Genomic DNA, 19,519 nt, shown 5'->3' on the forward strand with positions numbered 1-19,519 from the left:
GTTCATTAGCAATACGTAAAAGGATAACCCCTCGCTCATTGCACGTGTCAGACACGACTGTCTATGTGACCTTGGAGGCGTTACTACGCTTGGGCCTCAGTTTCCTATTCATTTGCCATAAAAGAAGGAAGAATGAATAGATGGACGGACGGACGGACAATCAGACCAGGAATAAATTATTCTGCCATCAAAATGAAATAGTTCCCTAGAAGAGGAATTAAACCCATCAGTGTAACTAAAGCCAACGCGATAGGTTGAGTCCTGTTGAAGTCATTGGAGGCGGAATGGTCCTTCATTGAATTATGGAGCGGCTCTATTAATTTGCAATTTTTTAATTAAATGTGCGTGACAGAAAGATGCTACTTTCAACATAGTGGTAGGCCTCCCTCCCGCCTCCCTCCCTCTCTGTGTGTGTATCTGTCTGTGTCTTACGTCTCTCCCCAGAGTTAATAGATAATGGATCTCTCAGTGGATCGCTTATACGTAATTAATTTTCACTTATGTTTCGTTGTCTACCGAGAACTTGATGAAGAAGCCGCTCAGTTTATAGGGACGGAAGCCGCCAGGGAGGGGAAAGCCAGCGAGTTTTGTCCAGTATAGTTAGATAATTAGAATTTCCTGGGTAAAGAAATGCAGGGGCGAAAGTGGGGGGAGAAGCCAGGGCAACTTCGTTAATTAAATCAACTCCAACAGAAACAGGAAAACTTCTGCCTCTGTCTCTGTCTCGTGTGTTTACTACCAGCTCATGCCACGCTTGGTAAATGTATTCTTTGAAGGTAAGAGTAAATAATTGCCTTTAGCGCAACAAGGGGAAGCGACGCGGAGGCTTTTTGAAGCTCGCTAAAAATAAGCTACAAGAGAAAGCGAAAAAGCTGAAGGTGGAGGAGAAAGAGGGAAGGAGGCCATCGCGATAATTTGATGCAATTAAAGTGTCTGCCTTCATTTGCCGAGGCGATCCTCGCTCTCTCTGGCTCTCGGAAATGCTCTTGGAGATGTGACGAGAGAGAGAGAAGATCCGGCCGGTGGGTCGGTTCCTTGCAGCGAGAAGGAGTTCGCTGCTGGACCGTCTGAAATATTGATGGACGGGGCTGCAACTCGATCGGAGATACAGGCAGGAGAGCGCCGCGTCTCTGCTTAAGGAGCCAGCTCTGATAAATTGCAGCCTTTGCTCGCCGCCCCGCTTTAGAAGGGATTAGAAAACGAAATACGGAAGAAAAGTCCATGGGTGCTGGTTGTTGCGCTTTTGCGCGCGGACGCAATTCTCTGGCTAGGGCCGGGGCGCTAGATCCGAGGTCTTTTCCCCCCCTCAGAAGTAAACCCCACAGGTTCCGATGGGGTTGTAGGTTGAATCGACCCCGCCGCCCCCACTCCACTTCCTCCTCTCCTCTTTCCCTTTCTCATTTCAGCAAAGCCAAAGCAAACTTGTGGGCAGACAGGAATCCACCCAAGCGCCTGATCCCCCTGGCACATTCCGAACTTGGAAACGGGCCGACTTTCTCCCATATAAAATAAGAGGAATAAGACAAGATTTGTAAAAGCACATCAAGAAGGGAGAATAGTACGACACAGCCAGAATAATGGGGCCAATAAATCATCGTGGAAAACGTCTTGTTGGTGAATTGGCCTCTGAATTGCTGCTGCGGTCCTGATTTTAATTTCCGCGGAGTCCTGAGTTCCAACGTGGGCTCAGAGGGAGACTTTGGTCCAGACGCTCCCTCTGGGTTCCAACCCACCTCGCAGGGTTGTTGTGAGGGCATAATGGAGGAATGCCAGGCACACAATCACAGCGGTTAAAGGCAGGATTAAAATATAAATACAGTTGGTGGTAGTGATTTATTAGTAGCAGTATTTAATGTTTAGTAGCAGTGTTTAATATTATCAACAGAAGAGCAGCAGCAGCAGCAGCCATCGCCCTTGGAGCGATCCGTAACTTGGAGAAGCTAAAATGTTTGGAATTAAAACTGATGTGGAGGAGAGCAGCAGCCGAAAAACTGATCCGTGGAGGGAGAAGGGGTGCTGCGTGACTGCATTGGATTTGAACCACATCCTGAGCACACTCCTAGAAAGTCAGCCCTCATAAGTAGGAGGAGGAGAAAGAGGAGTGTGGATCCCGGCCAGAGACTATTGAGGTTTGGAGTAAAGATTGGAAGGTACCAAACAGTCCCCAGTTAAGGAATCGCTCAGCTTTGAAGGCGTTTGCCTCTGAAGCCAGAAGAAACCGTTCTGAAACAGTATCTCGAATTAAGACAAGGTGGTGGTGGTTTAAATAGTAGCAAGGAAAGCGAGGATCTTAACAGGCTGTTATCCTAAGCAGCACTGCAACGGGGGGAATAAGGCCAATTGATTTCTTAGAGAGTATGCTGAGGATTGGGGGCGGCCTTAGGTGCCTTCAGGATCCAGATGAAGGGCAGCAGCACCGTGCTTGGCAGATGTTGTGAGGAGAGGACGCGTTCACACGGGGAAGCTGCTGCCTCGGATTCCACCAGAACATGCGCATCAAAACAATCCACCACCTACTGCTAAACTCCCGAGACTCTGCACCCTGATCATCCCACATCCCCAGTTTAGTTCCTCACCCACCGGCTTTTACACCCCCACCCCAGGGAAAGTCATTGTTCCTAACCCCGCCCGCCTCTCCCGCAGGGCTTTGAAAGCGCTGGATCGCCTCCCCAGCAGCACACATTGAACCCATCTGGAAGAAGGATCCGGTTTAAATTACAGGACAAATCTGTACAAGAGACAGTGGCTGGGTCTCTGTGGATCGTTCCCGTCTGCCTTCCATTATTTTGACCCAGGGTCCTGTGCAGCAAACGCTGCGTGTGTGATCCATCTGTGTAGGCTTCCCTCCCCGCTCCCTTCCCCGCTTGCTCTCCCCCCCCCCCCCCGCACGCTCTCCGCCACTTCCTTCACACTAGCGGTATGGAAAGCCCTTGACGCCTGCCAGTCTGTTATAATGCTCGTGGGTTTACAATCCAGAAAGCGAGGAAGGAGGAGGAGGGGGAGGAGGAGGAGAAAAGAAAGTGTGTGTGCCGCGGGGGTGCGGGGGGGGTGCGCGCGGTGGAGAGCGTCTTCTCCCCTCCATCCATTCTCGGACTGGCAGCGTTTAACTCCCTGGCTTCTCCTTAAAATAGCTCGCTTTCATCTAGAGGAGGTGACCTCTTTTTGTGGGATCCTTTGCTTCCCACTCGCTCGCTATTAAGGAGATGACAATATGACATCCCGGCAGAAGACGAAGAGCAAATGTGTTTGGGGGTAAACAGGGTTGGGGGAAGCGCTGGAAATGTGATCAGCAGATGGAGAGGGGGGTTTGGGGGGCGGGAGGTTAGCCTGAGAGGGAGGGAAGGAAGGAAGGAAGGAAGGAAGAAGAAAAACTTTTAAGCAAATGCTTATATTTGAGAATAGTGTCAAATTTTAGGAGGTGGGCAAAATAATAATAATAATAATAATAACGATGATGACGACGACGAAGGATTTAGGCAGGTGCCTTTTCATTCAGTTCGCCCTTCTCATTCACTCCTAATTAGCTCTCTCCTACTGATGTCAAGACAGTGGCTTGCTCCGGTGGATACTAAAGGTTGGTAAAGGGAGCGCTGCCTTTCTAGACCATCGCGCCAGAAGGACTTGCGATTCCAGCGCTTTTTCTCCGCAGGACAGAGAGATGTCTCTGAGGCATCTCAGAAGCTGGGCACGGGTTAAGAAAGACACACACCTTCAGGGATCTTGCGCCTAACAAGTGAGCTGTACACGTGCACTGCGATCCTATAGAGGTCTGCTGAGATGGAAGTCCCGTTGGGATCGATGGGACTTAGGAGATGGCGCAAGTTTTGCTATATAATCCCAAGCACTGAGAAGTGTGTATCCTGGTAAAGCACTCTTACTATGAAGTAAGCTCCACTGAGTACTGTACTACAGGAATTACTCCTGAGTGAACGTCCTTAGGATGGCGGAGCAAATACACCATGCATACGTTAATATCCCCAGAAGTATATCCATCCATCCATCCTTATCTCTCTATCAACCTACCTACAGAGTGGGCTATGTCCCAGGAATCGCGTCTTTGTGTGTGAATTGACTTATATTATCCGTTCCCCCCAAACCTGTCTCCAACTCAGACTGGGACTCTTCCAGATTCAATGGATTCTGAAGAGATTTTAGGTGATACCCATTTCGTTATTTCCCTGCGTTTGAGGTCTGACTCTTTAGGGGATTTTTCCTTGAGAACAAGACATTGTGTCACAATCTTATCGGCTCTGAGCCTGTGGCATAGGGCGAGCTGTAAATCAAACGAAGGAAGGGAGAAAACAGATATCAGTTATCTGTGTACACACAAGCCAAACTTTAGGGGTCAGCTTAAAGGGATCAGTTTCATGTATTCGCGCGCGCTCTCCCTCGCTCTTTCTCACGCATATAACGGATTAAATCAGAATAAGATCAGAAAGCATAGAGTTCCTTACTCCCCCTCTCTCATTATTTTAAAGGAAAACAAAAGAAACTTTTCCTCTTTTTGAGCCCATTTTAACATGGTGTGCGTGTGTGTGTGCTGTGTATATTCTATATCCCTAAATACAAATATATATATATATATATATATATATATATATATATATAAACAATCCTGCACATGTCTTAATCAGAAGTAAATTCCAGTGAGTTCATAGAGGACAGCAGTTTAAGCCTCTTTTCTCTCTTTCTTCCAGACACTGGGGCTCCCAGCCTGTTACCTGGAAGTAACCTCAGGGGACTTACATATGAGTAAGAGCGCAAAGGACTGCTGTCTCACAGCCCAGTCCTATCCGTGTTTATTGCGAGTCCCGTTCAACATAAGCCATGTTTCATTCCCATCAAATATGACCGGGCTCAGTTTACAAAGCGCTCAAATACTCAAGTAAACTGTTTGCTTGTTCATGTCGAGATTTTTTTGGGGGGTGGGTGCTGTCACGAGGGGCTGGATAGATCCACTGTAGACAGTGCCAGCTGTTCTAAAAATTCGTGAACAAGACTTTGGTAGCAGCCCTGCAACCCCTACTTTCCCGGTGCATACACACACACACACACACACACACACACACACACACACACAACCTTGAAATGTTTTCAAACATATTTTGCTTGGTTTTAAATTGACACACACACACCCAAAACTAAAAAGTTAAATACATAACTACATTGCACGCATGGGTTTCTGAAAAGCCACCACCATCACCAGGAATCTGGTGGAACCGTTAAGGAGGAACAAATGATTTCTATATTGAAAACGCTCTTTCTAACCCGCCTCTCAGGGCGCATTGCCTTGCAAGGCGGTGTACAAAATTGTCTTAACAAAGCAGAACGCTGTCGCAGTAAAAACCATACCACAGGCCCTCAGAAAATAGGCAGTAGCAATTAATGCATAGAAGTCAACAACAATGTGGGGGCCACACATATTTTTTTGCGGGAGTGAATCTGCCAGATGTGAAGCCATGACTGAAAAAACCCTATCCCGTGTATCTCTTGGTAGTACCTACAGTGTAAGCTTCCGTGAACCATATGTCCACATCAACATTATTCTAGCCCATGAAGCTTTTATCATAATACAATTTGGGATATTTGAAGCCTCGCAAGACTTCATTGTTTTTGCAGTACCCTGTTACCTTTTAAAGAATATATGTATAGATGCCCTCAAAGAATGCAGAGCGCCATCCGCGCTGCAGGGATTTATTTATTTGCTTATTTCACTTTACACCCCGCCTTTCCACAATCGGTCCCCAGGGCGGCTAACAACAATTCAACATAAAATAATGCGATCAAGTTGCATGCAAAAGGAGCTGCTTCCATTTATTTCAGGACGCACGTTTTGGTGGGTTTCTCATCCTCCACCACCCCATGCCCAAAAAAACCTTATATGAGATAAGCTCAAGCGTCCCCCTCCCCCCAAACTCTGGTCTATAAACCCTTTAAGCAAAGGAATAAAATATACTGTGTAAGATGTCGCGTTTGACAGTGGAATGAATTATATGAGCGACCCAGTCGATGCTACCAGGCGTTTTGGAAGTGTGTCTGATTGACTTTCTACCGACTCCGCATAAATCACTCTAAAAATAGGACCCCCGTTTCCTGTTGTTCTCGGAATGTATCTATTAACAAAAACTCGGGAAGGGGAGGAGGCGGAGAAAAGGGAACACAGACCGTCCCTACTACCGAGTGTTCACACGCGACAGTATGTGCGCAAGTGGTTTCGGTGCTGCGCCTACTTTTCCTAAGTACAAAGCGGTCTCTCCGGGGTTAGGAAAATGCGTTCGGGTCCGAGTTGCATCAGGAGCTAGGCTGGTTTGGAAAGGTCCTTCCATTGGCATCAGTGGGACCCATTAAATAGAGCTTTGTGGTCGGCGGCTGCCAGGCAGATTCTGTTCAAAGACACTCTCATTTCCCTGGGTTGCAGATCGGGACATTTATTTACTTCCAAATTTCGCGGCCATCGAGGTCGATTTCTTCGTCATCAAATACTTCCAACCCTCTCTCTTTCTCTCATTCAGGATCCACGGGGTCTTAAGCTCCCGGTATGAAATATGCTATGCGCAGGAGAAATAAATAACTTAAAAAGACCCACTGATTGCATCTGTCAATATCCTGCGCGCATCTGGCGGGGGACAAGGGGAAGGGCGGAAATATATTGTTTCTCTTCCAACAAATTCACTCTTAGGAGTTGGGGAAGAAGCCTTTTCTCGGTAGCTCCTCGCAGTATCAGGAGCGAGCGGGATATGTGCGCGAGAGTGACTCTCTGTGTGTGCTTTAATACACCCTAGGTGAAAAATTCATGGCGAACGTTTGCGTGGAAGGGAGGCCCATCACTGGTTTCAAAGAGCGCAGTGTGCGTGGATCACAACAGTTTTACAGCCTCGATCTGACGCACATCACGTAGACCTTTCCCATTTTTCACTGGGTTGTGTGTGTGTGTGTGTGTGTGTGTGTGTGTGTGCAGTCCCACTCTTTGAAACCGACTGTTGCTCCCAAGATAAATGCTTTCGCGATGTACTGGACCCGCTGCGAAAGTTCCATCCGGACCCACCAGGAGAGCCGCGCAGCGCGATCCTAACCACTTTTCATCCAAAATAAGTCCTAAGAGAGTTACTTACTCCCGAGGAGAGAAAGTGTGCTTTGGATTGCGGCCCTAAGAAGCCCCTTGCTGCATCCAGCACCGGGCTGCTTAAATATAAGGGAGCCAGAGGATTTGGCTGCGGTAGGAGGTCCGTAACCCAAAGCAAACACCGTTCGGCCTTGATTCCGGATTTTCTACAAGGGAAAGGGGGACAACTCTGTTAATTACAGAGAGACGAGAGGAAGAAACCACGGCTGTCTTTGTGTGCATGTGTTTTAAGCGGGGTTCTACTGGTTTGGAGACTACTCCTACGAAACGGCCTCTCCCGCTTCATTATCTTAATTCTAGAGGAATCTCATTTGAAGGACCGCGAAGCAAATTTTTTTTGGGGGGGGGGAGCCACCGAGATGTTGAATCAATTTCCACAAAACAAGAAAGGCCTGTAGAAGTAACTTTGCCACACCATTTTAATACATGGTTTCCCGTAGAGCCTGCCAGCTTTGACTATAAGGAGCTCAATGGACTAATAGCCTCTCTCCAACTTAAAGAATATTCTTGCGTCCTTAAAGCCAGAAAGACCTTCCAAGCAAATGTGCAAGGGGGGGGGGATTGTGTGTGTGTGTGTGTGTGTGTGTGTGTGTGTGTGTGTGTGTGTAGATCTTATATTTTACAGGTTTGAGGGCCTCGCTTTTGACAGTTTATGTTCAGTTCCTTACAGCCACTACCCCTCAAAAAAAAAAAAAAAAAAAAAATCCACGGGAGAGAAAGTTGCCGGCTTTCTCACACGGTGCGATTTATTTCGAGACCCGTGTAAACGAACACCAAGTTATTCCTGCGGATTCAAAGGCTACTTATACAGGTCTAATTTCCTTAGAATGAACCTTGTAACTGAGCTCGTCTTAGCAACCAAACACCCTCCCCAAGTCAGGCTTTTCCTTGCAATGAGGCCTGAGGAAAGCCGCTGAGGAAGCCAAGGCCATGAGCTTTTCGTAGTGATGGGATGAGCGGAGAAGGCAAGGAAATGGTTTAGAATAGTATCTCTGTCCTTATTCTGTGTGCAGTTTCGCTTAATGGCTTTATCTCTACAACTTCGCTGAACTAGCTAGTGGTTCGCAACTAAGTTTTACTCAGCTTAGACCCAGCGAGGTGAGTGAACATGCCTAAGTTGTGTCCAGGAAATTCTGTAGGTCTACTCTGAAGTAAAAACTTAATTGAATGCCATCCAACGGGTCTGAATGTAACAGAACCACAGGCCAATCTCACCCAGTGAAAGTGCAGTGCTTGTGGGGCCATATCCTGAACAAGTACAGGATCTGAAATAAGTCCCCGCCGCGGTGGGGGCTCTCCCCTAGTAACCGGACTTTAAAGGGTCATAGCCTCGATTGGGAAACAAACCCTTATTTATTTAGGAAGCGCTTACTTCCAAGGAAGCTTGAGTATCTCATACTAAATCCTTGATTTCAGGTGGGGAAGACAGAGAATCTCTCGGCTTCGGATTATCGTTCTGGGCCCTTTACATTCTGGCCTGCTAAACCGAAACGTTTCCCTTCGGATCTGGCTAGAACGGAAAGACGGAAATTAAGGAACGGGGTGGGGGGAGGAGGAGATAAGAAGTAACAGGGAAACGTTGCTTTCTGTATAGGCCATAAATGCACAGCGTGCGTCTTTTGTGGAAAAATCGCGGTTTTCCATGTGGGTGAAGAAGGAGGGGAGGGGGAAACCACCCACCCACCCCTCGCTGTCACTACTTCACCCCCCCACGGCTAGGCCCGGGGTTCCTCAACTTCGGGACCAGCGAGGACAGCTCCACCTACCGCCACATCTCCCCGAGAACGACCTCGCCTTCAGATTCCCCAGGGGCTTCCTCCGCACCCTCCCTGGAAGGTAACGAGAGGTTGAACCAGGTATGCCTCCGGGATAGGCCTCGCCCTTCCTTCTCCGCTGGAGAACTGGCACCCTGTGGGAAGCGGGGACTAAGGGATCGATCCGAGGGTGGCTGGGGAGATCGGCAGCAAGAGATCTCCCACACAGGCTAGGGGAATTGAAGTTCGAAACGGGCAGGAGGCACATTTTAGCTGCGTCCCCCCAAGCGCCGCTCCCTAAAGGTGTGAGAGCCTCTTTCCCAACAGGATCCTGAAAACAATAAATATTTACGAGCAGCAGCGAGGCTCCTCGAAGTCAAGAGCCATTCAGACCAGCCAATGGGAGCCTCGGAAAGTTACCGCCAGCCTGATGGATTTGGATAATGGAGCAATTGCCAGGATGAGACCCGGGGAGTTCAACCAGTTAGGGGTGGCGAGAGGAAAACCCCGGTGAGAAAAATCGTTCGGGGAGTTTGTCGCTCTATCATTTATCCATCCATCCTAGACACATTAAAGAGAGGTCGGCGCCACCTGTGCGGATGTATTAAAAATCGCCAGGCAGATTTTGCTAAGAGTTGTGTTTGTCTATAGGTAGAGCTGCGTAATGTTAACAAGAGAACCGAAACATCAACATCAATAATAGCAACCGGTCTGCTTTGAGGTAAGAGATTCGTGCTTACAACCATGCTAGGTGTGCCTCGACACCTTGATGCTGTAGTCTGGGTGCCAAAGAAGCTCAGAACAGGGATAGCAACATAGGTAGAATGATATCTTGTATTTGGGGCAATTCCACCGCAGGTGGGTGGGTATGCAAGCTTTCGAGCTGCACCGAGTTCTTCCGCCTGGTGTGTAGCTTAGAAGTTGGCGTATTTCTATATCAACAGAGTTGGACCAATAAAAGAGATCACCTTACTATGTGTATGTGTGTGCATAGCGCGTGTATGTGTCTGTTACGTCAGTGATGGAACAGAACAGATAAAGGATATACATCTTGCCGAGCATTTTAGAACAAATACAGAAAGGTCCCCATTCAAAAGAGGCGAATGAATAGATGGATACAAACGATAATTCTATACACATTTCTACATAGGGATTCGTTCCCTTGGATATCGCAAACTCTCAAAGAAAGGGGGGGCAGTTTACCCACCAACATATTTGCCTGGTGAGCTGCTTATGGATCTCGCAGCCTCTTCCCCCGCCCCGCTCCACGCGCGCGCGTTTCTCTCCTGATTTTATTTCCTTGAAAATAAAACCGCTTGACGATTTCACTCTCATATCATCTGCTTTAACGGAGGTTCGTGTGGCAGGACACAAACACATATATAGGCACAGACGGATCCTGTGCGAGTTCACTCCGAATTCATTGCCAGTGAGTTCAAATGCGGACTTACCCTCAGGTAAGCGTGCATAGGAATTGCAATCCTAGAAACGCACCGGGCAGAGCTTTTCAGAGAGAGAGAGAGAGAGAGAGAAAGAAAAATAAATAACACCTACAACAGAAACTCTCCCTAACCTAGTCCTCTCTCCACTCCCCAGTGTTTTCCGAAAAGCAAAAGAGAAACGCGACTGTTCTTGGCACCTGCAGAAAACCGCTTCCCCGACGGTTGTTAACAAGAAGCTGGAGGGTATAAAGCAATAAACCTGCCAAATCTACCTGCGCGTTAGTTACACCCTAGGAAGAAAGTCTCTCAGGAAACTGGCAGCAGAACGCTAGTTGGACCTTCGCTCAGCTCTCTTAAATAATAAAAATCGCGCCACTCCACAGCCCCCTCTCTCTTTCTCTCCACCACCACCCCAGTTCTTCCATAGGACTAGGAACATTTTTTTATTTTATTTTTTTAAAAAGGGCATTGGAGATTTGTAAATGCCCGTCTCGGGTTACCCTATTCGAGTGTCGGAGTATGACTCTTGTTAAGAACTCCGCGAACAAGGCAAGACACTTAGAGCTGCATTCAGAGTTACTGAACCGACTCCAGAGGCTCCAGGAGTTAAACGCCGAGAAAGAGGGGGGAGGGGGTAAAGAGCCCATCATCTCTGAAAGAGGCACACATTCCCCCCCCCCACACACACACCGCACACACTCCCTGTCCCGTGAACAAGTTACCCAACAACAGAGCGGTGATCTCTCTGCCTTACCCATCTCAAAGCGCAACCAAACCTTTTGAACGCAAAGCGCAACGCGCAAAATGGCAAGATCCGTGGGATTCTTAAGAGCCAACTATTTGCTTAAGGTTTGTCAAGACCTGGCTAGAAGGAGGGCGGGGGGGGGAGAGGGGGGAAGGAGAGGGAGAAAGAGAGAGAGAGAACATCTTCTTGATCCTTCTCAATGCCAGGCCTTATTTTTAAAAAATAAATACTTGCCAGATCTGCAACAAACAAATCTCGTAGCAATGTCATATCACACGTCCCCTTGGTCTGGATAAATCCCCCCCCCCCCACCTCCAGGAGAAAAGTTGCCAATGTAGGGAAAGCCGGCAGGTTTATCAGCCTCTCCAACTTTCTCTAGCTTCTTCTCTCCCCCACCCTTGAAAGCGGTCTGGTTTTTCCCCCCTACCTGACTCCTCTTCCGTAAATCTCCAAAGATCCTAATGTTTCCCTGCTCAGTGGAAGACAGATTTTTTTTGCCTAAAAAAAGAATGCACAGGCTGACTTGTCCCCCAGAATGAGAACGAGATAGATCCGCTGGCGTGTTGGTTCCAACTTAATGTCTTTCCCCAGTCCATCTTTGCGAGAGATGTGGCGATACCACCTGGATGTTCTGTTATAAATCCCCTAGCAAATAATAAATGGATTAATAATAACAAGGTATGAGGTTCTTTTTATAGAAAAAAATGGGAGAGAATTGAAACTAAATGCGGCAGTTAGACAACCATTTTGATAAGAGGATAATTGAGGCGACACTGGTGTATAATTAGAGGATAATTTATGCTATATCCACTTTTATTCCACCTCCCAAAATAAACCCAGTCCATAATCATTACAGGCAAATTGTTCTGAATTTTATAGCTGCAATTTGAACAAAGTAGTGCAGTTAATCATGGGAGATTTTTCTCTCTCTCCTTTTTGTGTATTCCTGATTAGAAGTCTAATTGCCTCCTTTCGGAAAGTAAAAATAACTGCGAAGCGACTCTATTTTTATCATTAACAATGTTGACAATAAAATAAAATCAACTGGAATTGTAATCGAAAGGCAAATTTAGGGTGAAGGCACTTTTCCTCGGGTAGTTTATATTGCAATCAAGATTTGCCAAACCACTAACCGCATGTCTCATTTGCATATATTTGAAAGCATTACAGGAGCTTCTGTTTTCAATGGGGGGGGGGGAATGTATTACTGACAGATCTCTGAGGATTCGCCCTCGGAGCAGGATGCTGAAAAAGCAGACACTATTGTACTGATCCAAGGACAGCGCTCCGAAAAAGGAGTTCGCGCGCGCGCGCGTAGTGGGTGTTTGTGTGTTTTAAATGAATCCTTCCCCTGGGCACATTGCATCACCAGGAAAATACCTCAGGAAGGAACCCTGCTAATTTTGTCCAGAAGAACTCTGAGTTACCATCCAGGATTCTAGACCATAATTTACAGTTCTTTACTGGGCACCGCTTTGGCTCTGAATGCCAAGGCTGCACAGTGTTGTTGTGAATCCTAACCGACACGTGCGAGGCAGCGATAGCCTGCGATGCAACGACAGTACGGAAAATAAATGCACATTCTTCTTTTTAATTGGGAACCCCCCCCCATAGCTCATTGGAAGGGTGCTTGGCTTTGTAAAAGAGAGGGTGCTACTTCAGAGCGCAGCTTTGTTGTGGTTGTGTGCGGCGCAAAACACGCGCGCGCACGCCCGCGCGCACACACACACACATGCACCCCAAGCGCCTGCCTAGCTAGCTGGCTGGCTGGCTGGCTGCTTCTCGCTCGCTGCGAGCTCTGAAGTTGTGCAGAAGGTGGGCTCGCGCTGACGCCAGTAGAAGTGCCCGGGCTGGGTGACGTCACGGGCGGAGTGACCAATGGAGAGGCGCTGCCCTTTGGAGACCAACCATTCGACTTGTGGCGTTTTCTCTCTTTCCACCTCACCCCCCCCTTCCCGCTCCCGCTGTTGTTGTGTGTTGTCGTGCGCCTTCCCCTCCCCCTGCTGCCTCAAGTCGAAAAGCAGAAGCACAACTTTATGAAAGAGAATCCACCTTAAAGAGAAAGGGGGTTATCTCTCTCTCTCTCTCTCTCTCTCTCTCTCTCTCTCTGCTTTTGCCTTCAACTCCCTCAAGGTCCCCCCCCCCCCTTAATGAGGGGGAAAGAAATTACCAAACCAAAAACCTAATAACAAACCCCAACCGGAGAGAGGGAGAGAGAGAGAGAAGGGGAGGGTGCGAGAGAGAAAGAGGGAACGTGTGTGTCTGAGGTATATAAAAAAAAGCAAAAGCCCCCAAATGGAGGGAAAGAAGAAGCTTGAGGGGAAAAGCCCCGGGAAGGACTAAGTCTGCCGTTCTCTTTCTCTCTCTCTTTCTGGCCCCCCCCTCCTCCTCCTTCCTTTCCCCTCTCTCTCTCTCCCTCCCCAGCGCCTCTCACACTCCTCCCCTCCACCCCTCCCTCAGTTAACAAGGCCCCTCTCCCCCTATTGCTCCCTCTCTCTCTCTCTCTTTCTCTCTCTCTCTTTCTCCCCCTCTCTCTTTTCCCCCTCTCCCACCTCTCTCTCTCTCTCTCTCTTTCTCTCCCCCCCCCCTCAGCTTTCGCTAAAGAAGAAGAAGAAGAAGAAGAAGAAGAAAAAGCGCGCCCGGGGGGGGGGGGAATAGCGCGCGAGCCCCGTCGCTAATTCCCGCCCGGCGCAGGCTAATAGGCTCCCTCGAAGGTGGCGGGAGCGCGAGGGGGGCGACGACGACGACGACGACGACGACGCCGAGTAGCCGGGCTGAGGCGCTCGTCGCTGGCTGCCCAACTTGGATGATGACCATGACTACGATGGCTGACGGGCTGGAGGCGCCGGACTCGTCCAAATCCGCCTTCATGGAGTTCGGGCAGCAGCAGCAGCCGCCGCCTCCGCCGCCGGCGCCTCAGCAGCCGCCTCAGCCGCCGCCGCCTCAGCCGCCGCCTCCTCCAGGGGCTCAGGCGCCCGGCGGCGGCGGCGGCGGCGGCGGCGGCGGCTCTTCGCACTCGGCGCAGCAGCAGCAGCAGCAGCAGCAGCAGCAGAGCTCGCCGGCGGCGGCCATGGCGGGCGCGCACTACCCGCTGCACTGCCTGCACTCGGCGGCGCCCGCCTCGCACTCGCACCCGCACCACCAGCACCCGCACCACCATCACCACCACCACCACCACCACGCCGCGCCCTACCCGGCCGGCCCCGCCGCCGCCGCCGCCAACTCGTACAGCCACCGCTCGCTGGCCGCCGCCGCCGCCGCCGCCGCCGCCTACCCCTACGTGAGCCACGCGCAGCACAGCCCCTACCTGCAGCCCTACCACGCCGGCGGCGGCGGAGGAGGAGGAGGAGGAGGCGGAGGAGGAGGAGGCGCGGGCGGGACGGCGAGGCCGGACGACGCAGGTGGGTGACACGGGAGGCAACGCGTGACGGAGCGTTCCCACGAGACGGGCGCGGAGATGCCCGGGCCGAGCCCCCGCGGCCGGCCCGCTGGCTCCCGGCTTCCTTTGTCTCTCTTTCCCGCATACCCTTCCTCTCCCTTTGTCTCCTTTTCCTGCTGCACTTCCCTCGCTTTCCCTCCATCGCCTGCCTCTTCTTCCTCCTTCTCTCGCCACTTTTAACCTTCCCTCGGAAGTAAGTTTACAAATCAATACGCAGGATTTCTTGGGGGGGGGGGGGTTGCTACTTTGCATGGGGATCCCTTGGCTCTCTCCCGCTCAGATCTCTGTTTGAAATGACATCTCCTCACCCCGATCCCGTGCAGGTTTCATTGGGATGGTAACACCCCCCCCCCCAAAAAAAAATAATAATAACAACAACAATTCGCTTCCAGAGGACTTGCTTTTCTGTAAGCGTGACTCGGATTTCGACAACTCTTTCCTGCCTTCCCTTTGCGTGCTCCGGATCCTGAGTTTCCCTCTGGGATCCATCCACACGCGTGCCTGGACGCAGGCCGCCGGCCGACGCGCGTGGGGATGCTCAGGCACGTGTGTCGTGTTTCGGGGACTCCGAGGCGCTGCCCTCCACTTGGAAGCTGCCCATGGACTGTGTGGATTGAAAACCTTAAGCAAAGACCGTGCTGGCTTTCTTCTGCGATAATGTAGCCGTCCAGAGGAACAGGAGTGATTTTGCTTCTTCCTAGGATGTTGTTTGCCTAGCCCGCGGCGGATGCCCTCGCCACGACGGTGGTCTGTGCAGGACGAAGAAATGCGCTTAGAAAGAGCGCCCAGGCCGTAGCCCATCTCCTGCTACGGCCATAGCACTGCAGGCTGCTTTGGGGAAGGAATTGCTCTGCCACGATTATTCCCTCTTTGTTGCTTTTGACGCAGGGTGATCAGAGAGAGAAAAAAGAGAGTCCAAAGCAGGGATAGCGCCCGAGAGAGCCAGGTCAGACGCTGGTGACTCTTGTGTTTTGTTGTGTTGGGCATATACTACAGAGGAGAGGTGTGTGGTGTGTTTTGTTTTGTTTTTGCCTGCGCGATTTTATCACATCTTTAGCCCCCTGCCACTGTGCCTAGAAAATGACATTATAAATCCCGTCCGTGCACCCATCGGATGGCTAATCTGCAGTAAACGTCTCGAGAAACAAATGGAAAAGTCGCCGAGGGAAGACGCAGCTCCGCGTCCCTTCGTAAAATCATTTGCACCTGCACGTTGGCTGTGGAGATACGTCTACAGATCCGAAGCAGAAATGCTCCCCTGCTTGTTTGCTTATTCCTTGAGAAAATGCTGAGATTGGAGATAGATTCATATTTAGGAGATAGAAATTGTGTGTGCAGTTCGAACACATTCCAATATTAAATGAGACGCTCAGGTAGCATGAACTCTGCGCGCGTCTTTGTGTGTAAAAAAAGGACGACAGGTTTTGGTAAGAGAGATCAATACAGTAGCCACAAACTAGGCAACAGGGTGCATTTCAGGTTCTCGGTTAAAACGAAGCAGTTTTGCCATGGGCCAGGGATTTCTGGAAATAGCAGTAGTTTTTGTTTGAGCGAAGTACTGCTTGTATTAAGAGAGCGTCATGAATTTCCTAGCACGCCTGGGTAGCAAAACTGTCAGGAAAGCGGGTAGATCTTGCAGGTCAAAGTGAATCATCCGCCACAGAAGGTTGCCTGGAGGATTTGTCGGCGGCCTGACCTTCTTATGTATCACCCCGTGCATTTTCTACTCTGTTAGTAATGGCATGGAAATGGCTTTGTCTCTGATTTCCCATCCCACCCCCACCTCCCCAACATGAAAAGCACCCAAAACAAAATCCGGGGTGTCTCATAGAAGGGCTTCGCTGTGCTGGACATCCCCCTTCAAATGTGCTTTCTTTTTATTGCAGATCAACAGAAAACCACAGTTATCGAAAACGGGGAGATAAGATTTAATGGGAAAGGGAAGAAGATCCGGAAGCCCCGAACCATTTACTCGAGTCTCCAGCTGCAGGCTTTAAACCACCGCTTCCAGCAGACCCAGTACTTGGCGCTTCCTGAGAGAGCAGAGCTGGCGGCATCATTAGGACTAACTCAGACACAGGTAATTCCCGGGGAAGTCCAGAGAGATCCCTGAGATCCTGGGCTCCGAGAGAAGGCCAGGCCAGGCCAGGCCAAAATCAAGCAGACAAATCACTATTTCCATTCGCCAAAGGCTAGGAATAAAAGCGAAGCTCAGCTACCCAGGTCGGTGGACTGCAAAAACATGGCCAAGTATGCGTTGGTGAAATATCATTCTCTCTATTATTATTATTTTTCAAATTCAGTCTGTTTTGATGGTGCATTGAGAAAGGTTTGAGTTCACCACTCCAGAATCTGGGCATGCATCTACTTAGTTACAGCCCAAATCTGAAGCGGATAATAAGCACTGAGGTGGAAATAAATTTATACATAAAACAAAAAAGGTTGTTGGGGGCCCAGAGAAACCTCCTCCCCATCCTTTGCTGATAGAAATGGAAATCTATTTCATACGGTGCACAGCCTCTAGGCCCGAAGAAAGCGCACCTTCCCTAGTAATATTCAATAGTAAATTATCCTGGATGAGTAACTGAAATTCAGTGCTTGCCCTTAGGCGAAATGTACAAAAGGTGATGATAGAGCTGACGATCAAAGGGAAGCGTGTACAAAATTAGAGCGAGTTAAGCCACAGTTAAATGTGGTTGGTGCATTCTGGCTTTCCCTGCAGATTTAAACCTGAATGACACACGAGGTTAGAAGGAAAACGATTAATTTGAATTCATGAATGCAGAAAGGAATAATAATTTTTAAAAAAACAAACATTTTTTGTGGCAGTTTGTAATCTTCCAGACAGAAAAAAACAAAAACAACAGGGATAAACCATGTTCATTGGATCCGCTGGTGGTTGCCAGGAATGTAGGCAAAGAGGGGCATTTTGGATTTGGTGCCTTATTGTGATATAGGGGCGACCTTGAAGGCAAAAGAAGACAGGAGGTGTCTTAAAAGAGCAGCATATTACCACCACCACCACCACCACCACACATATTGAATGGCAATCCGAGCTTTTAGAGCACCCAAAGTGTGGTACAGAGAAAGGACACTGTCACCTTCCCAGCTGGAATGTTTGCAAAACGCTCTTATTTGAATGACACCTAGCTCTCTTACATTGCTGCAGAAGGCTTGTTGTTCTTGTTCTTCTTGTTGCTGCTGCTGCTTCTTTTTTTGTTTTGTTCTTTTAAACTTTCATCTACTGTTTTTGCTTTATTAAATTTTCAATGTATGTAAGGCTCAGTTTTGTTGGTTTTACGCCACTGGGATGATTTCCGCGATAAGCTACAGATCACCATCTTGCTCAGGGAAATAGATCTACTCTACTGGCCCTCTCCTCTCCCCCCCACCCCCACCCTCACTCTACGAATTGGGCTGCTCTCTCTCTCTTCCTTTTTCTTTTGACTCACGTATTACTTCTTTGTAGGCCAAGCTGGAATCCAACAAAACTGACGCGTTTTGGGATTTAAGCCAATTTAGACCCCCCTTGAAGGTGCAGCTGCAGACGGTTTTAGAGCCTGATCTTAAAACTCGTAAAAGTGGAAGTGGCACCCCTTCCTAAGCACATTTACTTGGAAGTAAGTCCAACTGATTTCGGTGAAAAACTTCTGAGTATGTGTGGTTAGGATCTCGCCTCGGTCCCATCGAGATCAGTGGCGCCGGTGATGGCTCAGGGCTTTAGCGTTGTGGCCCTCTCCAAAAGGACGGGGGGTGGAGGGGGGGTCTCATAATACAGAGGGAGGCTATGGGTAGGATAGATTGCCTCCTCTGCCCTGGTTCCCCTCCCCACTCGGGGTCCTAAAACGGTAGCCGCGTCTTGACAATTATGCAGTAATACATTATATAGGCCGACGATGGGTATCATATCCATACACGCACGCAGGTTCTCAGTCTGCGTAGGTTGCCTTCAATCGACGCGTGAAGAAGGAAAAATGAACTAGACTCACGCATTGTAACTGTCCCCCCAGAAGGAAATGGCCTTTCCAAACAGTCTCAGCGCAGTTTACTTAAGCAAGTCCTAATTGTGGGTGATTCAAACAATGGCCATGGAAGCGGGGAGGGGAGATCATGAAGTTCATGCCACGGAGGGAGAAGAAGGAAGGAAGATTGGATAGACAGACAGATATAGATACATGGATGGATTTGAAACTATTTGCCTTAAGTCCCCCACCTCACCCCACCCCTCCTCCCCCAGCAGACCTCTCATGCCTTCTGCCTTTCGGTTGCAGGTGAAGATCTGGTTCCAGAACAAGCGCTCCAAGTTCAAGAAACTGCTCAAGCAAGGCGGCAACCCTCACGAGAGCGACCCCCTGCCGGGCTCTGCCACCCTGTCTCCGCGGTCTCCAGGTTTGCCTCCTGTCTGGGACGTTTCAGCCTCTGCCAAAGGAGTCAACATGCCTCCCAATAGCTACATGCCTGGTTATTCTCACTGGTACTCTTCTCCACATCAAGACACAATGCAGAGACCACAAATGATGTGAACGGGGCCAAGAGAAACAGCTCGCCGGAGGAGCCGCTGTCTCCAGCGCGGCCTTGCCAAGCTGGGCGGGGGTGGGGGGAGCAGCGCAGCTCGCGGGGCTCTGGGTGAATCTGGAGTGTGTGGCAAAGGAAGACAGACTTGGGGCGGCTTCGCCTTCGCCTTCTCTTTAAACCTCAGCGATTGATCTTGAGCAGAAAGAGACCATTTGCGTCCTGGCCCACGTCAGATGCTCCTCTTTGGGATATTTCCTTTGGGACTCGGAGGCACCAAACCTCTCTGGGAGTACAAGTCGAAAAGCAAAACATTTTTACAGACTTTTCCGACCAAGTCCACGCAGCAACTTTAAAACAACAGCACACGACAAAAATAACAAAACTTATTCAATGAAAAAGAAGCGATCCTATTTTTATTCACTAAACCGAGATTGACAACAACAACAACAAAAAGATTGGAAAGGGAGGGGCGGAGAAAGGGATTTTGTTTTTTTAAGGTAC

At 49.3% G+C, this 19,519-nt stretch overlaps 1 protein-coding gene and 1 long non-coding RNA gene across 3 annotated transcripts in view; one reads left to right on the forward strand and one right to left on the reverse strand.

The window, feature by feature from the left end:
- The window catches only part of LOC309325762, a 66,364-nt gene that overhangs the window by 44,966 nt on the left and 1,879 nt on the right, over positions 1-19,519 (reverse strand). The window contains exon 1 of one of the 2 annotated variants that reach the window (XR_014149974.1): positions 11,492-11,701. The exons of the other annotated variant lie outside the window; for it this stretch is intronic. This is a non-coding gene — a long non-coding RNA (uncharacterized lncRNA). Of the gene's footprint in view, positions 1-11,491; positions 11,702-19,519 lie in introns of those variants that run through there. 2 annotated transcript variants of the gene reach the window in all.
- DLX6 (distal-less homeobox 6) lies at positions 13,354-19,327 on the forward strand. The gene is made up of 3 exons (XM_081834685.1): positions 13,354-14,465; positions 16,390-16,583; positions 18,775-19,327. Exons 1-3 carry the CDS (start codon positions 13,871-13,873, stop codon positions 19,024-19,026), a joined length of 1,041 nt encoding a protein of 346 aa, XP_081690811.1. The 5' UTR covers positions 13,354-13,870; the 3' UTR covers positions 19,027-19,327.

This window comes from Podarcis erhardii, assembly GCF_964252035.2.
Source record: "Podarcis erhardii genome assembly, chromosome: 12".
NCBI lineage: Eukaryota > Metazoa > Chordata > Lepidosauria > Squamata > Lacertidae > Podarcis > Podarcis erhardii.